Source organism: Numenius arquata, chromosome 9 (genome assembly GCF_964106895.1).
Source record: "Numenius arquata chromosome 9, bNumArq3.hap1.1, whole genome shotgun sequence".
In the NCBI taxonomy this organism is placed as follows: Eukaryota; Metazoa; Chordata; class Aves; order Charadriiformes; family Scolopacidae; genus Numenius; species Numenius arquata.
The window spans coordinates 19679034-19698084 of record NC_133584.1 but is presented as its reverse complement, the minus strand read 5'-3'; the positions used below and the strand labels follow the sequence as shown (position 1 = coordinate 19698084).

The window sequence follows — 19051 nt, the reverse complement described above, 5'->3', positions numbered from 1 at the left end:
GGTCCCACGCCGCGCAGCAAGGCTCCCCGCTCCCCCAGCAAAGCACCTGCCCTGTGGAGAAGCTCCTGGGCTGGCAGCGGGCAGACCCTGCCTTTAAAAGCCTCCTGACAATAGGAGTCCCTCCCCGCACGCCAGGCTCGGGCCAGTTCCCACTGCTGGGAGGGCTGGAGCGAGCTGTCGAGTGACTAAGAGAGGGCCCATGATTTATTGATTCAGGGTCTCGCATTTCAGAGCGGGGCTGGGCCTTTCACACGCGGCACAAATCACTGTCAACACAATATCGCTGCATCATCGGAAAACCCTCCCGCCCCCTCGCTTACCTTGGGCTTTGGATTTCTCCAAACGGACCAGGGAGGAAGAATCCACCCGGAGCCCATTTCCTTCGGTTTACCTGAAAAGGCCAGCGATCACCTCCGTGGCACAGAGGGAGCAATCACCCTTTGCTGGGCAACAATCCGTCTCTCCCTCAACACCGGGTGAGTTATTCATTTTCGCTTTTCGCAGCTGGAAAAGAATTAGTAATTTCTCAAAGGAAAATCAAATTTCCAAATGAAAGCTGATTTAGTGCAAGACCCCCGCTATTGACAAAGTGCACCAACAGCTGAGATGGATGAGCAGGTAAATTAAAGCTCTCCTGAAAGGCCGCAGCAGAGCCCGCTGCCCCTTCCCGGGCACTCGGGGAGGCTTTGCTGGAGTAGAGCACCTGCACCAGCATCCACGGGTGTAAGGAGAGACAGGCCGGGCATGAATCTTGCATTAGAAAAGGGAACACAATCTTCTGTGCTGCTCTCATCACCTAGTCCCTAGAACGATCTTCCTGCTGGCAATAAAACGCATAAACCTGCAGAATATCCTTTGCTCCCCAAGCCCCCCGGTCTAACTTACTTCAAAATATAAAACTGAGAATGCCAGAAGGCCAGTGGGAAAATACCTCAACACACCTTTTGCTTTGAGACCATTCAAACACTCTCCACCAGCTCAGCAGTGACTCAGGAATAGCTGAGAAAATAAGAACCTGTCAGCCACATGCACTACTCCCCTTTGCTGCTGGAGGCGGGTGGAAGGAAGCAAAGCTGGTGTGAGATGCTCAAAATAAGGCATGACATAGTTATATTTTTACTAGAGGGTGTCCAAGGAGAGCTATCCACAGCATCCATCATCTCTCATGAAATCACAGTGCGAGGGGAAGAGCACATCAGCCCTGCTGTGCTTCCCCTGCCCATTGTGGGGCTGGCAGCAGTCTGGACTGGACGTGCGTGAATCTCAGCAAAGGTCCTGATGGGTCATGGCTCTTCTCTCTCCAGCCCATCCCCGTCCTGATGGGTCACGGCTCTTCTCTCTCCAGCCCATCCAGATTGCACCAGCAAGAAGCATCAGCTTATGCTGAGATTTTTCCTCCCCTCCAGAGAGGTGCATGTTGCCAAGTGACATAACAATATACAAATGGGAAGGAGTGGGCAAAGCTGGGCTCAGAAATGGTCTTGGATCCAGGCTTAAACGTCAGTGCAGGTGCCTGGTGCTGGGGACAACGCGTGGCGAGCAAAACTGCTGGAAAAAAAATACAAATCCCCTCCATTCTGGAGTCATCGAAGGACTTAAGACATAGCAGCAACCCTCTAGTGTTGGTTTCAAATTCATGTTTCTGTTCCTCCAGCAAGTGGATCAGGTACTGGGGCAGGAATAGCACTCGCGGGTGATTGTAATATCGCTGCTGATCCTGCAGCTGGCAGGTTTGGATGGGCAGGGGATGCGTGCCAGCTCAGCAATTAGCTTACCCCGGCTGCAACTGAAGACACCTGCTCCTCCGATGCCACACACCGCTCTAACCAGACCAGAGCAGGCACGGACCTTTTGTTGTACCGGGGACTTCTGAGGAAACGGTGTTTTTCTTGTAACCTTGTCCTGCTGCTCCTGCTGCCGTGACGGGCTGGAGGAGGAGATGAGTCAGGAGTTTTGGACAACAAAAACCTGGCAAAGCTACATTTGCTGGCTGGGTTGGTCGGTGTGTCCCCATAAGCAGAGCCCCACGCACAAAACCTCGTATTTGTAAATTTGGTGGGCTTCAAGACGCGTGCAGGTGCTGCCACTCCACAGGTGGGACAGAGGCTCGGTGCCTTGTCACCGTGGCACACTCTTAGGCTGCAGATTTTGGCTGACCAGTGTACTCTCCTGCTTCCCTGGCAAAAACTATAGCTGTCTGGTTTTAACTCTGAAATACTTCAACTTAAAGCCATTTAACAGAAAGGACAGAGCCTCTTACACCTGAGCTGCTTTGGCAAGTTGTGCTTTGTAGGACATTGAACTGGCTCAAGTTGCACTCACCTTCAGCCCTATCCAAACCTTCTCATCAAGAAAAATACCCAGCCACAGAGGTGGGGTTCCTGGCAGCTGGCGGGCTCAAGCAGCCCCGCAGCAATCCCTGTGTGTGAGTGCCGGAGCGTGTGCTGTGTTTCAGGGGCTGTATGAACTGCATACCAAGTAGGTCTGCAACAGAAAACACGCGAACAAAACGCAGAAGCCTTGTGGAGCAGCTTCATCCGAAACCGGGAGGAGCTCGGCTCTTTATCCTGCCACTGCTTGATATTCTGCAGCTCCCTGCCCCTGCCCGGCACAGCGACACGAGATATTTGTGCATGTACGTGGCTGCTGCAGGGGGTCCCTGGGGAAGGGGCTACGCTGCAAGCAGAGAAGGCGTATTGTGAAAAATTTCAGCAAAAAATGACACTTGCATAGCTAGAGAAGCTGTTCAGCAATGGCGGTAGCTGTCTCGCTTGCCAGATCTGCTTTCTTGCTCCCCGGCAGGTTAGAGAGAGAGGAAGAAACACAGAGGACTCATTGCTATTCCAGTAAAACTATCTTTTTTTCTTTTTTTTTTTTCTTTTGCAAATCACAACATTTTGCCCTTGAAAATCCATTATCAGAAAGTGTGTGGATGTTTTCTGTGGCATTTCCACTGCAGCTGGCCGTGTGTCATGCCTCCCAGTGGCACAGGAGCCCCTCTGCAAGAAGACCAAGTCTCCCCTCTCTGGGGCTAAACCCAACCTGCAGAGCACAAATACCGGGCTTCAGCTTCCCATCAACAAGCACAAAAGCAGCACTGTAACATCCTCACCCTGCACCAGCACAGCGGGGACTGCTGCCTTGAGCTGAAGCTTCCCCATCCCACCACATGTGCTGGTCAGAGCGTGGCTGGGCTGCCACAGGTCAGAGTTTTGGGGAGGAGGAAATGGAGGCAGAGGACCGAGGCTGAACGTGGCTGGAGGTGGAAAGTCTCTTTCTCTTACTACTTAGCAACAGACAGTAACACTTCCTTTTTGCCTGGCATCATAACTCCTCCTAACCCATAGACTTCCATCCTTATGATGCTCTGCTCCCTCTCCAATACATCTGACTGCTGCTGCACCGTCCCCCTGCCTGCCACGAGGCACCCCATCGCTCTGCTGAGGACTAGCAACGCTGCATCCAGTCTCCAGCCTCACTGGGACGGGCTGGAGGGGAAGCACAGCAGCCTGCCCTCCCCGACAGGTAACTCACTGGAAAACCTGGAGGTGAGAGCAGCTTACAGCTCCATCATCCCTCCACCAAGCCTGAAGCCCAGGTCTCCATCAGGGCAGGAGCCTCCAGGGAAGGTTTTCTATTAGCAGGCCACGAATGTCAGCAACAGTGGATTTATGCATCCGATAAAAAATGACCAAGCAAAAGTGTAACAGCAGCACCAGTCAGGGTCAAAGCCAAATTCTTCCTCTTGCCACTGCATGAGAACATCGCTGTGCCCCAAGTCCTTGCTTGATTTCTGACTTTGACTTATGTTTTATGATTCGTTATGGTGCAAAAGAGCCTAATTCTCTTCTGAATCCGTCCACACAACTTAAGGAGGTAAAAAAAGATTTCAATGGGTTTAAAAATGAATAAATGTGTTTTAGTGTGTTGATTCTGTCTTGCTGGCATGCCCTTTTGATCATTTTGCTCCTGTAACCCTGAAGGGATTGAATAGGTCTCATACAAAAATTTTATCCCATATTGGCTGTCTCCTTATTTAATTCTCAGTTGGCTGCCCCATCTTAATAAAAGAGGTAAATTTATATTTTTCCCTGGTTTTGATTTTAATTTCTCCATGTTCACCCTTCTCAAAGTTTAGACATTTAGACCTCTAGGCATCTGAATTACCCATAGTCTATATATGCTTTACTTGGCCAGTCAGTCCTACTGCTTGAGGCTCAGCAGAAGGTTTGAGATTGATGTTCTACTTGAATGCATTTTCTTCCACGCACTTGAACAACAGCTGGAACGTGATGGGACATGTGACACGGTCCACAGGGGCCTTGCTCACCTGAGCCTGGAGTGCTGGCAGCCGCCGTAGCTGGCATCTGTGTCCTGGAGGTGCTGCTCTGCCAGGCCAGGTTGCACCTTGCTTTGAACAAGATTCGTCTGCAAATGCTTAGCCATGCAAAGAAATGCATCCTTCTTGTAACGGAAGGGTTCTGCAGACAAGATTTTGCAGCACAAATTGAAAATGTTCTAATAGTTTGACGAAACAGCTCAGCCTTTAAAGTTTGATGATCAAATCAGTGTTTAATACAGTTTCCTAACGTCCCCTGGCCACACATTCCCCAGGGAGACAGCTGCTGTCAGCCCCATCTTCCTGACCTGTGTGCTCCCCCGAGAGGTCCCCGTGGGGCCACTGCTCCATCCTTGGGTCAGCCTGGGCTCCTGGGCTGAGCTTCCACTGCGAGGGCAGGTACAGGAGCTCATACAAATTTCCACAGCAGTGCCTCAAGCCTACACCCCAGCAATCAGCTAATTACTCACTGGCTAAATTCATTGTGGGGCTGTTTGGAGTGCCCCCCCAGTTTTAGCTGTGGGAATGCCTTCCCCTCCTCCGAGCCGGCACCGCTCTGCTGCTGAACAAAGCAACCCGGAGGCCCATTTTGGTACATTCCAACAACAACAAATGTTGAAAAATTTCCATACTTATTCTGAAAAGTGTGAATTTTGGCTCCAAGCTATTGCACGGTTGAAACCTGCTATTCCTAAGCCCCTTCGGAAGACAGGGCATGGTATGCCGGTGCTGGGGCACCCCTGCCAGCGGGGTGCCAGTGCCATCGTGCCAGCAGGCTGCACTCCCTGCTTCAGGATGTCCCCAGAACCAGAACCCCCCCGCGCTGTGAAGGAACCCCCCTTTTCGCCCACACAGAAGGGCTTAGAGGGTGCCCTCGCACACGCAGCTCCACAGGGGCACGGCAGCAGCTCCCGTAAAGCCGCACTAGCCAAGGGCGAACGTCCCTGCGCCCATCTGGGCTGCCTGGGCTGCAGCCAGCCCCAACACTCTGCCCGGGAGCCGCCTTCCCGGCCACCCGCATCTCACTAGACCGTGACCAGCAGCTGACACGTGTCATTTCTGGAAAAAGCTGTTTTTCTGCGAGCGCTTGGGCAGCGGCTCTCCGGCAGAATGACAATTACCTAGCGGATGGGCAGGACGAGCCCGAGCAGGCGACTGCCCGTCTGCATCAGTGCTCTCCCTCCAGCATCGACGTGGGGAGAAGCAGCGCGGCAGCGAATGGAGCGGGAGGGGGACACAGGGACACCGGCTGCCTTCGGGGCACAGACATGACCAGCAGTGTTTGGAAAGGAAGGTGGGGAGCGGGTAGGGCAGAAGCTGTGGAAAGGTTCACTGGCCTCATGTGTAGCTGGGCGTGAGAGAATATAAAGCTGGCTGCTTTCTATGCTTTTGAATGAAATCTCGCCTTACACTCATAACTAATTAAAAGCTCCCTTTTAACCATGTCTGAGCAGTGACTTTTGCTCATGCTGAGTGCAGCGAGGCAGTTGAGAGGGGGGAGCAAGCTGAACAACCTCCCAGAAAGGAAACAAAATAGCAAAAATCAATTAACGTTTAAAGCATTCTTAGGTTTCATAATCTAATTAGGTAACGATGGCACAAATAAAGTTGTTTGATTAGTCTATTTAACAGGTAATTTTTTAACTTGTTAATGTCCATTAAGCATCCTTTTTCTTTTGCAGGACCATTTGCCTGTCTGTGCCTTAACCCCCCCACACGCGCAGAAAATCCCACACAAACCTTGTCAACAGGAACCCCCGCTCACACCCCCCTCGCTTCAGCGGCTGTGGGGAGCCAAGAACCCGCGCAACAGCACTCAACCCCTGGCCTGGTGTACACAGCCCCATAATCTCATTAGTGTCGCTTTGATTTTGAGTATCCGAGGTTTCAGAAAGGGGTCTGATTTCCAGCAGGGGATGCTCAATACTTTCAAAAAACCAGGCTTAACCTGAACGTGGGAAATAGAAATCCAAGATATGTGAGTCACATCCGAAAACCTTGGCGATGGTTTTGGACTGGGCTGGCAGTGACGCAGGGCTACAGAAATGCTTCAGAGAGCATTTCAGGCCCCCATGTTGCACTTCCAAGCCTCTGGGCCACTCTCCCTTTAAATGGATGCTCAAGTTAGCCTGGAATAATCAGAATTATGCTGCTTTATGCCAGCTCCCTGCAAGCACAACATATGCTACAGAGTACAAAACCATGCCTCGTGCAAGGAAATCTATATGCTCAGCTGGAGATTTTTGTAACTAGGAGCATGCACAGTTACCTGCACAGAGCTTGTGATAGCTTTCAAATGAAAACAAGCCATCACCCACGGGAGATAGCCTCATGATTACAGAGCGGCTCCAAGCAGAAAATCTATCCTAAAATTAAAAATAATAATTACTTCTTAATCAGTTTTCTTTTCTCAAACAAAACATACCATATAACATGTATATGAGGATATTTGAATCTGTGTAGCTATAAGATATCACACCATACGCAACCTATGCAAACACATCTACAATGTGACTCAGAACTACAGGGAACACCGCGTGGCATTTGCAGGTCACGAAAATGTATTGCAGAACAAGTAACACCCCTTAGTGGGCAAGTAACACCCTCGCAGCTGCTCTCCAACAACAACGACTGATTATCCCTAACTGAAACAGCATACGGGAGCAGCTTAAAAAGCACACAGAAAACGCATCCTCTATAGAGCTGGCAGGTAATTAATTGGAAGAAAGGGAAATGTGCATTTCTTTGCTACTGTTCATGGGGAGATGGTCACACTGAAAACTTCAAGATACTTGCTTTAGTGAGTAATTAAAAACCGCATGAAGAACCTCAACAACCTGGACAGATAAACCAGTAATTCCAACTGCAGTTTTGCATTCCTGAGGTTTTTCCAGAAACACCTGTACAATGTCAACTTAATCATAGAATAGTTTGGGTTAGAAAGGACCTTTAAAGGTCATCTGGTCCAAACTCCCTGCCATGGGCAGGGACATCTTCAACTAGACCAGGTTGCTCAGAGCCCCATCCATCCTGACCTTGAATGTTTCCAGGGGTGCAGCATCTGCCACCTCTCTGGGCAACCCGTGCCAGTGTTTCACCATCCTCATTGTAAAAATTTTCTTCCTTATATGTACTCTAAATCTTCCCTCTTTAAGTTTAAAACCACTACCCCTTTTCCTATCGCAACAACCCCCTTTAAGTACCAAAAGGCCGCATTAAGGTCTCCTCGGAGCCTTCTCTCCAGGCTGAACAACCCCAACTCTCTCAGCCTGTTCTCACAGAAGAGGTGCTCCAGCCCTCTGATCATCTTTATGGCCCTCCTCTGGACCTGCTCCAACAGGTCCATGTCTTTCCTGTGCTGAGGAATCCAGAGCTAAATGCTTTAATGAAGCATTACAAGCAACCACACACGTACCCCATGCAGATTGTGACTCCTGGCCTGAAGGACACTCATTACCCTAAATCCCACCGCAGTGGGCCTCAGGGATGCTCCTGAGGGCATGGGACAGGATTGATCCCAAACTTCTGTTCGGCACAACTTTGCCGCAGGGGCAGCAGCACCTCCTTCTGCAGTGCTGAGAGCCAGAATGGCTCGGGTGCCAATGTTTTTTCATCTCAAGGCTATACGTGTAAAAGAGACGTGACCTGCTAGCAAGGAGGCTCTCCCAAATGAGCTTTTTACCATTCTGCCTTAAAGCCAGTCACGTTCTTTTGGCCTGATAATCTGGACACTGTGACCACCTTCCCCTAACCTGCTGGTTTCATTATGCTTTTTATTTTTTCCATCTCCAAATGCTCCAACACGTGCCTGGGAGGCAGGAAAGTTAGTTGATATTTTCCATAGCTAATATTTCACCAAGGAACCGTGCCGGACTTCTCCTGAAAAGAATAATAATGTTCTCATTTCCTCCTTGGGCTGCCCTGCAAGCCGACGGCTGCCCAGAGCCGCTGTCTGCAGACAACGAATCAAAAAAGCGTTGGAGGTCCCTGTGTGGGGGACAGTGTGGGTGCCCAGGCTGGGGTCCACGTGCTCTGCCACTGGCCACAAGCCCACCCTGCCATGGCAGCTGCCTGGATCACCACCCTATCCATGCCTCCTCTCACAGCCCCTGCTCCAGCAATGGTTTTGAGGGTCTGTTTTCCTTCTGATGTACATCATGCTGCACGGACTGGGAAGAGGAGGCTTTGCAGCACTCCTCACTGGGGTGAGCATCACCGTCAGGGCCGGGCGCTGGTGTGCCCAGGTGGGGCATAGCCAGAGGGACCAGCCTCATTTAGAGCAAACTCCAATACATCCCTGATTTGAGTCATTTTGAAAGGAAAGCATCAATTTGGCCTGTACAAGCCAAAGTTTTCCCTGCTCTTCCCAACTAAAATTACTTATTCTGTTCAGTTTGAATTAGCAAATAATTTCAGTTATGTTTTCCAGTAAGAAGGATTAAGTGTTTGAAGCACAGGAGAGATTTGCTCCAGCCCCGGAGGAGGCAGCGGGAGCAGAGCTGTGTGAATTGCCACTACACGGGGTTTGTAAGGAGGCAGGAGCTACTGACCCTGTGGCCTTATGATCTGAATGCTCCGGCCTTGGCAGGTGCCGAGCTTGGAAACCTGACTGCTCCCGCACAGCTGATCTCGGGGAAGCACCGACCCACTGTCCTTAACTTTGGGCATCTTTACGTCTGCATTCAAGCTTCGATATCTCTCGCAAGCCATGTTCTTTCTGTCCTGTGCAGGCAGACCTGTCGTTCCCAGCAGAGAGCTCCCCCGGGGACAGTGCTCTCCTGCAGAGGAACTGACCCACAGCAATTTTGGAGCCTGAAAGACCGGCAAGTGGGTCTTCTCCTCGCTGTTGCCCAGCGTGTGCTCACTGGAGCGGGAGCCGTGGCCTTTCTTGTCAGGATGTATGTACTTGGGGCCACCACAAAAGCAAAAAAACCCCAAACAAAACAACAACAAAAAAGAGAATAACAGCCAAGAACATCAGATTTCTGATGACTCTGTTTTGTCTCAGTTGGCTCTCAGCTTGGTGGCTCTTGCTGTCCCTTTCCATCTCACGGCAGCAAGGTTTCACTGGTGAGGCTCCAGGGGTTTATTGCAGGGTTAGTGGGAGATCCTGGCTCCAGCCGCTGCCCACTCACTTCTGCAGACATTTCCGAAAGCCCTGAGCTTCCACAGCTCCTGGTGCTTTCAAGCCTTCTGTTTGCTCACTAGTTTCTGCTGCAATGATGAGTGCTTTAATTGCTACTGTCTGCCGTGTTTCCAGCCTCCATACGAAAGCAGGTTTGAGGAAATAATGCGTAGAAACAGACAACATTGACCAGACTGTTAATCACTGCAAGTGCATCCTTACATGGCCCAGCAGCACTTTGTGCTTCCAGAGCGGTGCCCGCAGGACGGCTGACACCCAGTAGCCAAGGGCCACCAGTCAGCTCCCCACTGCACACCCCTCTGTGCAGCAGCCGCCCCAGGAGAGGCAGCAGCAGCTCATCTGCCTTCTGCTGTGGCCCAGCTGTGCCCACCTCAGGTCCTTCAGCAGCCCCTCACTGCAAGGAGTGGAGCTGGAGGAGAAACTCTGCTTGCTCCATGTCACAGCGAGGACAGGAGGAGCAGGAGACCTGTGGGGCCATGCCGAGCAGCTCCTGCTTGAGCAGCTCGTGCCAAAGCAGAGGGGATACAGCAGTGGTGAAGCTGAAGGTCCTTCCTTGCCATGACCCTAGTTCTATATGGGGTTGGCAATTCTTTGTCTTTTAAATTATTTATCTCAATGCAATTCTCTTAAATGAGAAATGCATTCTAGGTTGTTTGGGGGGTTTTTTGTGTGTTTGGATTTTTTTTTTTTTCTTTCTTCTTCTACAGTTTTGGGTACTTCAAGAAACCCCATGTCTGTTCTAATTTGATATTTGATTTTACCATCCCTCAATTTTAACCGCCTAGGTTCAAAATTCACTTCATGGCTTTAATTTGGTTGTTGTGAATGCATAACACTGAACATTTTAGCAATAATCTAATTATGAGAAAAAGCTTTTGTATGCATACCAAACTTGTTAAAAATTGGTAAATGCATTCAAATCCATAGCAGATATTTTTCAGATATCTTTGATAGATCATCTTTCTTGAAGATTCATCCTCCCATATCAGTTACAGCTGAAATATCGAGTAGTCCAGAACATTCAAAACTGAAGTAACAGGTACACGCAGCCTGATGCTTCTCAGCACACACGGGACATCATTTTACATACTGAGATCCAAAAGTCAATGTTCAAAGCCAGGCAGGGATGTAATTTCACTTTTTGCCAGATCCAGGCCCATGGCTGGGCAGCACAAGGGCAGCATGTCTGGAGTATGAATGGTACAGATCATCCTCCTGTTTCTCATTTGGATACTAGCCAAAAAAAAGAAGAAAAAAAAAAAATCATCCCTGTTCAGATCAACATTACATTACCAACGTAACATTTCTCCAGTGAATGTTAAGATATAATTACCCTGCAAGGAATGATTCCTATTAAACTTTTAATACATCTCCCTCTAATTGAAATTTAAGCCTTGGGTTGTGGTTGGGTGTCACTAAAGATGTGATTAAACATAAAATATGTATAAATGCTTAACTCCTTTTGGGGTGTTGGGAGAGTTTCCACTCAGTAACAAACATAAATTATTTCTTTTGCACTCTAAAAAGTTTTTAAAGCAGCTCGATGTGAGGCTGGCGCAGGAAGATCTCCTTCCTCAGACGAAAGGGAATCTTTCACCAGCTTTGCCTACGGCAGTGGGGGGATGAGAGCCTCCCTGAGCCCTGGCATCGCTGCCCCCTGCATCCCACCGCCCCAAACCTCTCCCCCTGCCCCCTGCCTCTCCTCTGGCGCTGGCTGCCTTGCAATAGTCTTCTCTGGTGCCGCAGCTTCTCAGCCCACGCTTAGAAATCTTCTTATTCAGAACTGGTTGCCATGAAGGTATAATGGAGAAAAACGTAGATTTTCCTCTTATGCAAGAAATCTGAATGTGAGAGCTGAACATGCCGAGCAGCAGAAAGGATACCAACCATAGTCCTAAATCTAACACTTGCACATATGCTTTTTTTTTTCCCTATTAATAATAACCTTGCTCATAGCCTAAAAGAGTCCTTGTCAAAGTTTGATCTGTAAACACCTATGTATTTCCACACATTATCAAGAACTTAAAGACGTGAAGAAGTACCAGCAGCTGTTTTCCCTGTCCATCTTTACTTCTTTTCTTTAAGCCGCGCCAACTAACAAAATTTTGACTGCCACGTTTCCCTCGGCCACCTTTGCCTGGTCCCCTGGGACCTCTGTGCTCAGGCCACCGAGGCCCTGCACAGCCTGCAGTGAAAATAGAGCTGTGTTTCACCTGCCTTGAGCTGATTATTTGTGCATAAAAGAAAAAAAATAGTGACGGAATTTTGTTGTGTGGTTATTTTAAAATTGCCCTAACATTTGGAATAAAGCTAATCCAGAGAAGCACTTTCAAAAGTGATTGAAAAACAAGCCCAGCTGTAAGAATACACTGTGAAATAGTTTACTGGAGAGAATCTCAGCTCCAAGAGCAGCCGACCACGTTCTTGTGGTTGCCTTAGACAAAAGGAGTCTCAGAGTGGAGCTTTCGGCAGAAAAAAAAAATTGGTGTAGACCTCATGTAATCCTAAGAGTTCGAAAAGCAGCGATTGTATGAAAAGAGCCCTTTCTTACAGTGCCTGCTCTGTGACACGCAATGACCATCAGGCACGAGCCCTTGTGACACCCCTCAGTTGTGTGAGAGTTTCACAGCCCAGGGATGGGGGTGGACATGGGATTCTGCACCGACACATCTAATTTCTGCAGTTTTGGTCGCTGAACTCTATGGCGCCGAAGGGCCAAACCCCATCTTTGTAATAATCCTACAGCCTCGCATGCCTTCTGCATTTCTCTCATTCTCTCCCCTCAAACGCTGGGACAATGCATGGTTTAAAGCTCTATTTCTCTCCCTGTTGCGGCCCTGGTTCAAAGCTAACATTTGCTAATTGCTTTCACGGCACTATGTTGAAAGTGCTTGAACACGGCAGGGGAGGAAGAGCCATCTGGAGTTAGGAACCAGCTACGCTGGAGCCTGAGCTTCTCCTGCACCAGCAATAAGGTAACAGCCAGAACACGGGCTGGATTTTCTAATCCCTAGAGGAGGCTGCAGAGCTGGTGGCTTAAAACAAACCAAACCCCACAACCCTTAGACTTACACATGAAACTCATTTTGTGTGCAAGCTATTGAGAAAACAGTCCAGGGATCTCCTTACCTCTGCTTTACAGACCACAGCTTGGCTTCAGACCAGCCCGGTGTCAGCTTGCAACATTCCCTCGGTGCAAACCACGCTTTTGCAACCTAGTTATTCCCAAAGATGCCCAACAGATTTAGTTACTCAATTCTTGTGAACACTAATTAGAAACAGGCTGCCTCCAAATCACCTTCATGGCTTCTGAAGTACCCATCCATAAACACAAATCATGGTAAACGCAAAATGAGTCCAGTGAGACCAGCAAACCTAGGGACAAGAGGGCTCAATGCTCAGACTTATCTCCTCTCTACTGCGGGTTCCTGCTGTCCTCACCAATGACTGGTTCCTCCCATATATATAAACGAGCAGGTAACTTCTACCTGCTACAACAAGGCTACAACTTGAGTTGAGATTCACCAGCTGTGAACCCGGGGTGTCACAGGAAGATGTACAGGGAAGGAGACAGTAGGGCAGAAGGAGGCAACACACTGGAACAACCCTCCTGACATCCCCACGTAGCAAGACACAGCACTGGCCTCTGACCTGAACGAACACTTGTGAACCTGTGGAGGCCTCAGGGCAATCACCAGGGTTCTCCAGGGAAAATGAGCTACACCTTAATGGAACTGTGGGAACTGTATGCATAGAAGAGATGGTTCTTAACATATACGCACAAGGAGCAGGGACCCTTGAACACAGGGATTTTCTATCGTCAAAGGAAATGAACATGAAGTAGCATGGGAGTGCTGAGGTTAAAAGGAGCTCATGAAAGCTGGCAGAACCACTCCACCTCATCCCAACATGATGCAGAAACCGAAACATCTCACTAGAGGCACAGAGTTTCCCAACGGCCCCCAGACAAAATCTGGGACTATGAACTTCAAAGGAAGAGCAGAGCTTCCTTGGCCGCAAGCAGGAGGACTACACTGAGCCCCTGTTTCCCAGGGCAGCCTCAGCCCAGGGCCACGGAGAGGATCTGAAGCCACATTCTGCAGATGGTCATAAACGTTCCTATCTGCAGCCACAACACAACAGACAGCCAGGATGCAGGGGACATCCTGATCTCCACCGCTCTGCAAAGGGCTGACATGGGAATGAACCGATGCACAGACCTCCAAAGAGAAAATTTTATGGACGCTTTTATACACATACACAAATATTTTAATATAATGGTAACTGAAATGTTATCCATATTCTTAGTACTGTCATAATTAACTAAAAAGATATTTTTTAAATTTTGTAAAAATGACATATTTTACACATCTTCTATTTACAATTGCAATATACTTAAATGTTATAAAACATCCACTCTGACCTTTAAAATATATGTATACTAGGACTTAGTATTAGATATATTATAATTTATAGCAAACTTAGGGTTTGCTGTGTACCTATCTGTTCAATGGGAATTTCATAATCAGCCTGGCTTTATAAAGGCTGCTCAAAACCAAAAATCGACAACAAAAAAAAATGATAGGGAATGTGCAAATATTGGGGTAGGCAAAAAAATAATTAAAAAAAAAAAAATCAAGCTTACAGTTTTAAAAAATAACACTGTGAAGACTTCCAATAAATTAAAATCATAACCCACAAATCCTTTTCCTGGCATTGTCCGTGATCAAATTAATTTTCAGTACTATTAATCTAAAAGGAAAGAAACCCGACCAAACAATAAAAAAATCTTCCAGCCACCCCAGGTCTTCCCAACGCCGTGTGTTCCCACGCCGCAGTCAAGCATCAGGATTTGCTGGGGTGGTTGCTGCTGGCACAGACGAGCTGGCTCTATTGATGACTCGCGAATAGGTGCGCTCAATTCCTTGCTGTTTTGCTGAGTCCTCCTTGTATGCAATCTTTTCATAAAATAGAAAAGAAAAAAAAAAAAAACATGAAACAGTGAGAGAGATCTGAATAGTTTGGTGTCTGAAGTGTCCCTTGTCTAACCAAGGATTTCCCATTTTTTGCTTATTACACAATGATGCTAAGGATCTGACAGAGAAAAAGGACCTTTGCCCAGGGACCCCAGAAGAGACCAGAGGCTGCAGCGAGCGGGAGGAGGGACGTCCTCTGAGCTGGGGGGATAAACGGGGCTGGGATGGGGTCAGCAGCTTCTGCCATGTGGTACTTCATGGGGTTCCCTCAACAACGTTTCTCTAACAACTTCCATACAAACATTGAGAACTCACCTACACTCTATAAACTCAGCAGACACCTGCCCAAGCACCTACTGCCCGTGATACAGACTGGCCCCAGCTTTCCCATGCAGTTTTCGGGGTATGCAGCATCCCCACTGAGCTCCACACTCACAGCAGCTGAAAAAACGTGTCCATTAGCAGGGTTTGGACCAATTGCCAGGCTGAGGCTGTGGGCAGAGCTGCGCTCTCAGGGAGGAGCAGTGGCCAAAGCTTGCTCTGCCCTGTCCTACATATAGGCTTTAGCAAGAAGAAAGATTTTTTTTTTTCTGAAATTCTTTTTAGCCTTGGTAATAGCTATTTTTCCTACTTACTTCTATAAATACAGACTGGAAATCTGCCTTCTTCCATGGGGCACTATGTTGAAGCCTCCACAGCAGACATGGGACATCCCCACTGACCCGCAGCTGTCAGTGGTGGAGGAGAAACGTTTCCCCTTCACAAAGCTTCAGGTGTAATCTTACGCCATCAGCCCCCTGGTCGAGTTTGCGGATCAGCCACACCATTTACGACTCGGGCAAACATGACCACGCTGCCTCCTCCACAGCCTTCCTGCCTGATCCAGCAGCCCAGCAGCTCTGGGAAGGGGCTGCTCCCTCGCCACAGGCTGGAGGAAGCGCCTCGGGACTGGGGCGCTCCCTGGCAGCTCCCAGCAAAGCTGGGGGGGCTGCAAGGAGAGAAGGGCAGCCTGGTCACAGGCGGGCTGTGGCTCACACTCTGCCCAGACCACTGGCCTCACCCAGACGTGACTTCAAACCCAGCAGTGTCCCCAGGGGTGGCAGCAGCAGAAGAGGAGCTCGGGGTGGCTGTTGCTGCACTGGGCTGTACTAGTCCTCCTGAAGCCTGCGCAGCCGGGGCCTGCACACTGCCCACTGCACCCCAGTCCCAGGGTACGGCCATGAGCAGCGAGGTGGGCAGGGCTCTGAGAAGCGGACCACACTCACGGGACAGGGGGGGCTCGGTGTAATCAACCCCTCTCTGTGCCAATCATTTGTCCCTAGCCCTTCCATCTGGCCGCTTTTGCTACTACTGGAACATACTTCTGTCAAGCTGCCCCACTGACCTCCCCAAGTTCCCCAACAGGATCCTAAAGAACACGCATCTCAACGCTGCTCATGGACAATACATCACACGTACACCTTGTCCCTCTTTGTGGACTCCTGAGCAAGGGAGTCATTAGACATGAAACTAAACAAACATACCAAGTAGAAAAACCAGCAAGTGAGGAAAGTACATGACATTAAAAGAAAAAAATAGATGTAAGAAAAATGAACATACCACTTTTGGCTATAGTATTGAGGGAAATGTTAGACAGGGAAGAAGAGAAGCTGTATAAGCAAGGACCATGACAGAGCTGTCAGAAAAGAAAAACAAAACAGAACAAGAAAAGAGAAAAAACATATGGTGATGAAAGAGTCACTGTCAGTGGGTGAGCAAACAAAACCCTCTCGAATACGACAACAGGAAAGATGGCAAATCTTACTGGTGTAAAGCACACAGCACAGTTACAACAGAGCTTCAAGGTTCCCAACTGCGAGATAAATGTTTCGGCCACAATTTATAGCATATGATTTCTCTGAGGCCACGTTCTGCTCAGAAGCAGGGAGCTCATGCATTCATTGCAAGAGAAGTAGAGTTTTCCCAAAAAACCATGCTGCCTGGAAAACTGAGCTGTCACTTACAAGGCTGCCCCACAGGGCTGCAAGTTTTCAGCGTGGACTCTCAAATTCAGATGATTTTGGTTAAACAGATGACAATTTTTACTTTTGCCAGATGAACTCTTAGCTTTTCATATTAACATTGTTATGTACAAGTAATTTTGTATTATTTAGTCTTTTCATTTACATGAAGAAAACTCAGAGTTCACTGATACAAAATATAGGTGTGAGTGTTTAATGGAACTCACCAAATATTTTATGAATGCTGAAACCGATGGGCTGCTCATGCCTCATTTAAGTTGACCATATATTTTCCATTCTTGTGGGGAACAGTAGTTCACACAAGACATATGGTACTGCCTATGCACACTGACTGAATGGCCAAAATAACTTCCATGGGACAGGCACGAACATTGAATAACAAATGACACCCTGAATACTTACATACTTAACATAACAAACAGTGATAAATATTAGTTATGATAAAATTACTGGAATGCTTGAGGTTCACAAATCCTTATACACCTAAACAGCAAGGGAGAACAAAACAGCAACCACCACTGAGCTTGACCCCCACCTGCCATCCACCAAGCTTGCAAAGCAATTACACAGCCCTATGCCCTGGGAAAAACTAGCTCAATTCCACAGTAAGAGTAACAATGGGCCAAAAATTCCAGTAAATCCTTATTCTCTTCATATGTGAAGATGAATAATAGAGTATTGTCTAATGGGGTGCCAATTAGACTCTTCAGTGAGATGCCATCACTGACACCAATGGTTAAATAAAGTAACTGTACACAAACAGTGTTTATGTGTGCAATAGGCACCTGGAAATACAGTGCAACTGCTAGAGAAGAAGTATTTCTCAGGTGCAAGTTAAGGTGGCCTACACATAAGCAGGCAGAGAAATAATTAAGTGTGATTTAATTTGCACTTTAATATGTAGAATCACTTGATATTTAAATTAAAACAGAAAACATAATAAAAAAATATCTACATAGACACAGCAACAGAATAGCTGTAAGTGTGCTCTGAAGTCCAGTTCAGTATTTTGGGATGTATTTCATCTAATGTAGCCATGCATGCTCTTCCTTCTGAAGCTGAAGAGTTTTAACATGCCATGTATTTCAACAGCGTACTTCAAGATAAAAAAACAAAAAAGAAATAACTCTTGCTCTGAAAACTGAACACAAATAGAAGCTATAAGGATATCTCCTCTAGTTATAAGCTAGGTCTTAAAAGCAATTTACTGTTTTAATTAAATACATCACAGCTGTAGGATAAAGCAAGCAAAGCATAAAACACTAGTTTAACTGGTTATCTTTCTATACCTCTAGGCATCAGTCTGCCTTTAGGTTCATGAACATTCAACTTCTCAATATGTAGCAAGACAGGTAATAAGACAAATTTTTGTTCATCAATCAGATTCATTATATATAATACAGCTGGATTTAAAAAAACAGAGAGGAAAAAAACCCCAAAAGAGTAAACTATGTTTCCTCAGTCACTGTTGCACTACCAGGTTTTACTTTTAGTATTTTGCTTTACAGCTTCATTTGTCACCAGAAGACACTAGCAGTCACCCTCATTCAGCCCAATCAGCACCAAAACAGATGATCTAACCTGTTCATTCATAACTGCAGACAGCTCACTGAGCATATCCTTATAATGAGACTTCATCTCTCCCTGATATTCAAATTGGTCCTCCTTAATAAGACGTTCGTTGACATCAAGAGCATGTCCACATGCTTCTGCAAATTGCCTACAAGCACAAAAACACAAAGAACAACCATATAAATTTTGCAGTAATGAAAAATATCTATCTATACACATACACACACTACTGTATCTCTTCTTCCCCTTGCAAATTACACCTTGTTAGAAACGAATTTCAGAACTCATCCTCAGAACAAGAGGAATGTAGGCTACTAGGATAGCCCAAAACTTCGGTAAATGTTTTCTTGGGAAAGGCTTGTAAGATAGGGTAAATGCAGATGTAAATTAGCCCAGTTCAATTCAGCCTGATTTCACGTCACATCTACTCATGCTATGCAGAGGGTGGAAAGTCTAAATTTAATGTTTACCTGAAGATTTCCTTCAGAAGCTTAACTTGATTATCAGGATATCTCTTAGCATTTGTCTCTTCAAGAAAAGCTCGAGCATAGGCCATTGGTCCAGCATTTACCTGGGGGAAAAATACATGGCTTAGGTGCAAAGCAGTTTATTGTCATTGCCTCTTGTATTCCAAGGCTTGGGGACTGGCCTCAGGCAACCAAGCCTCTGTGATGACCATCACTCCTTTGTGTCACCTGAACGAAACCTGAAGAGCTTTACTGAGGAAAAGGGAGCTGGTCAGCCCCGCACAAACTGCATATCTTTGTTGGCCTTTGGAAGTCCTCAGCTAGTTAACCACCTAGAAAGCTATATGTTTGAACTCATTCTAATGAGGGCACCAGAAATACATGCACCTCTCACCAATCCCAACTTTTCTAAATAGGAGATGACAAAACTAATTCTAACAAAACTCCCTTTAAACTGTGTGCATGCTTGGCTGTGTGATGGGCTGTATTCTCAAGCGACATGTGATAGTCTTGTTAGAAAGGTCTTAATA

The 19051-nt window shown here is 47.3% G+C and overlaps 1 protein-coding gene across 1 annotated transcript in view; it reads right to left on the bottom strand.

The window, feature by feature from the left end:
- Positions 1-13707: 13707 nt before the first annotated feature.
- Positions 13708-19051, bottom strand: part of DOCK10 (dedicator of cytokinesis 10) — a 167551-nt gene continuing 162207 nt past the window's right edge. Inside the window, exons 55-57 of the mRNA XM_074153246.1 lie at positions 18525-18625; positions 18064-18202; positions 13708-14443 (exon numbers count right to left, since the gene is read on the bottom strand). Of these exons, the coding sequence (XP_074009347.1) occupies positions 14324-14443; positions 18064-18202; positions 18525-18625 (360 nt within the window). The 3' untranslated portion in view covers positions 13708-14323. The remainder of the gene's footprint in view (positions 14444-18063; positions 18203-18524; positions 18626-19051) is intronic.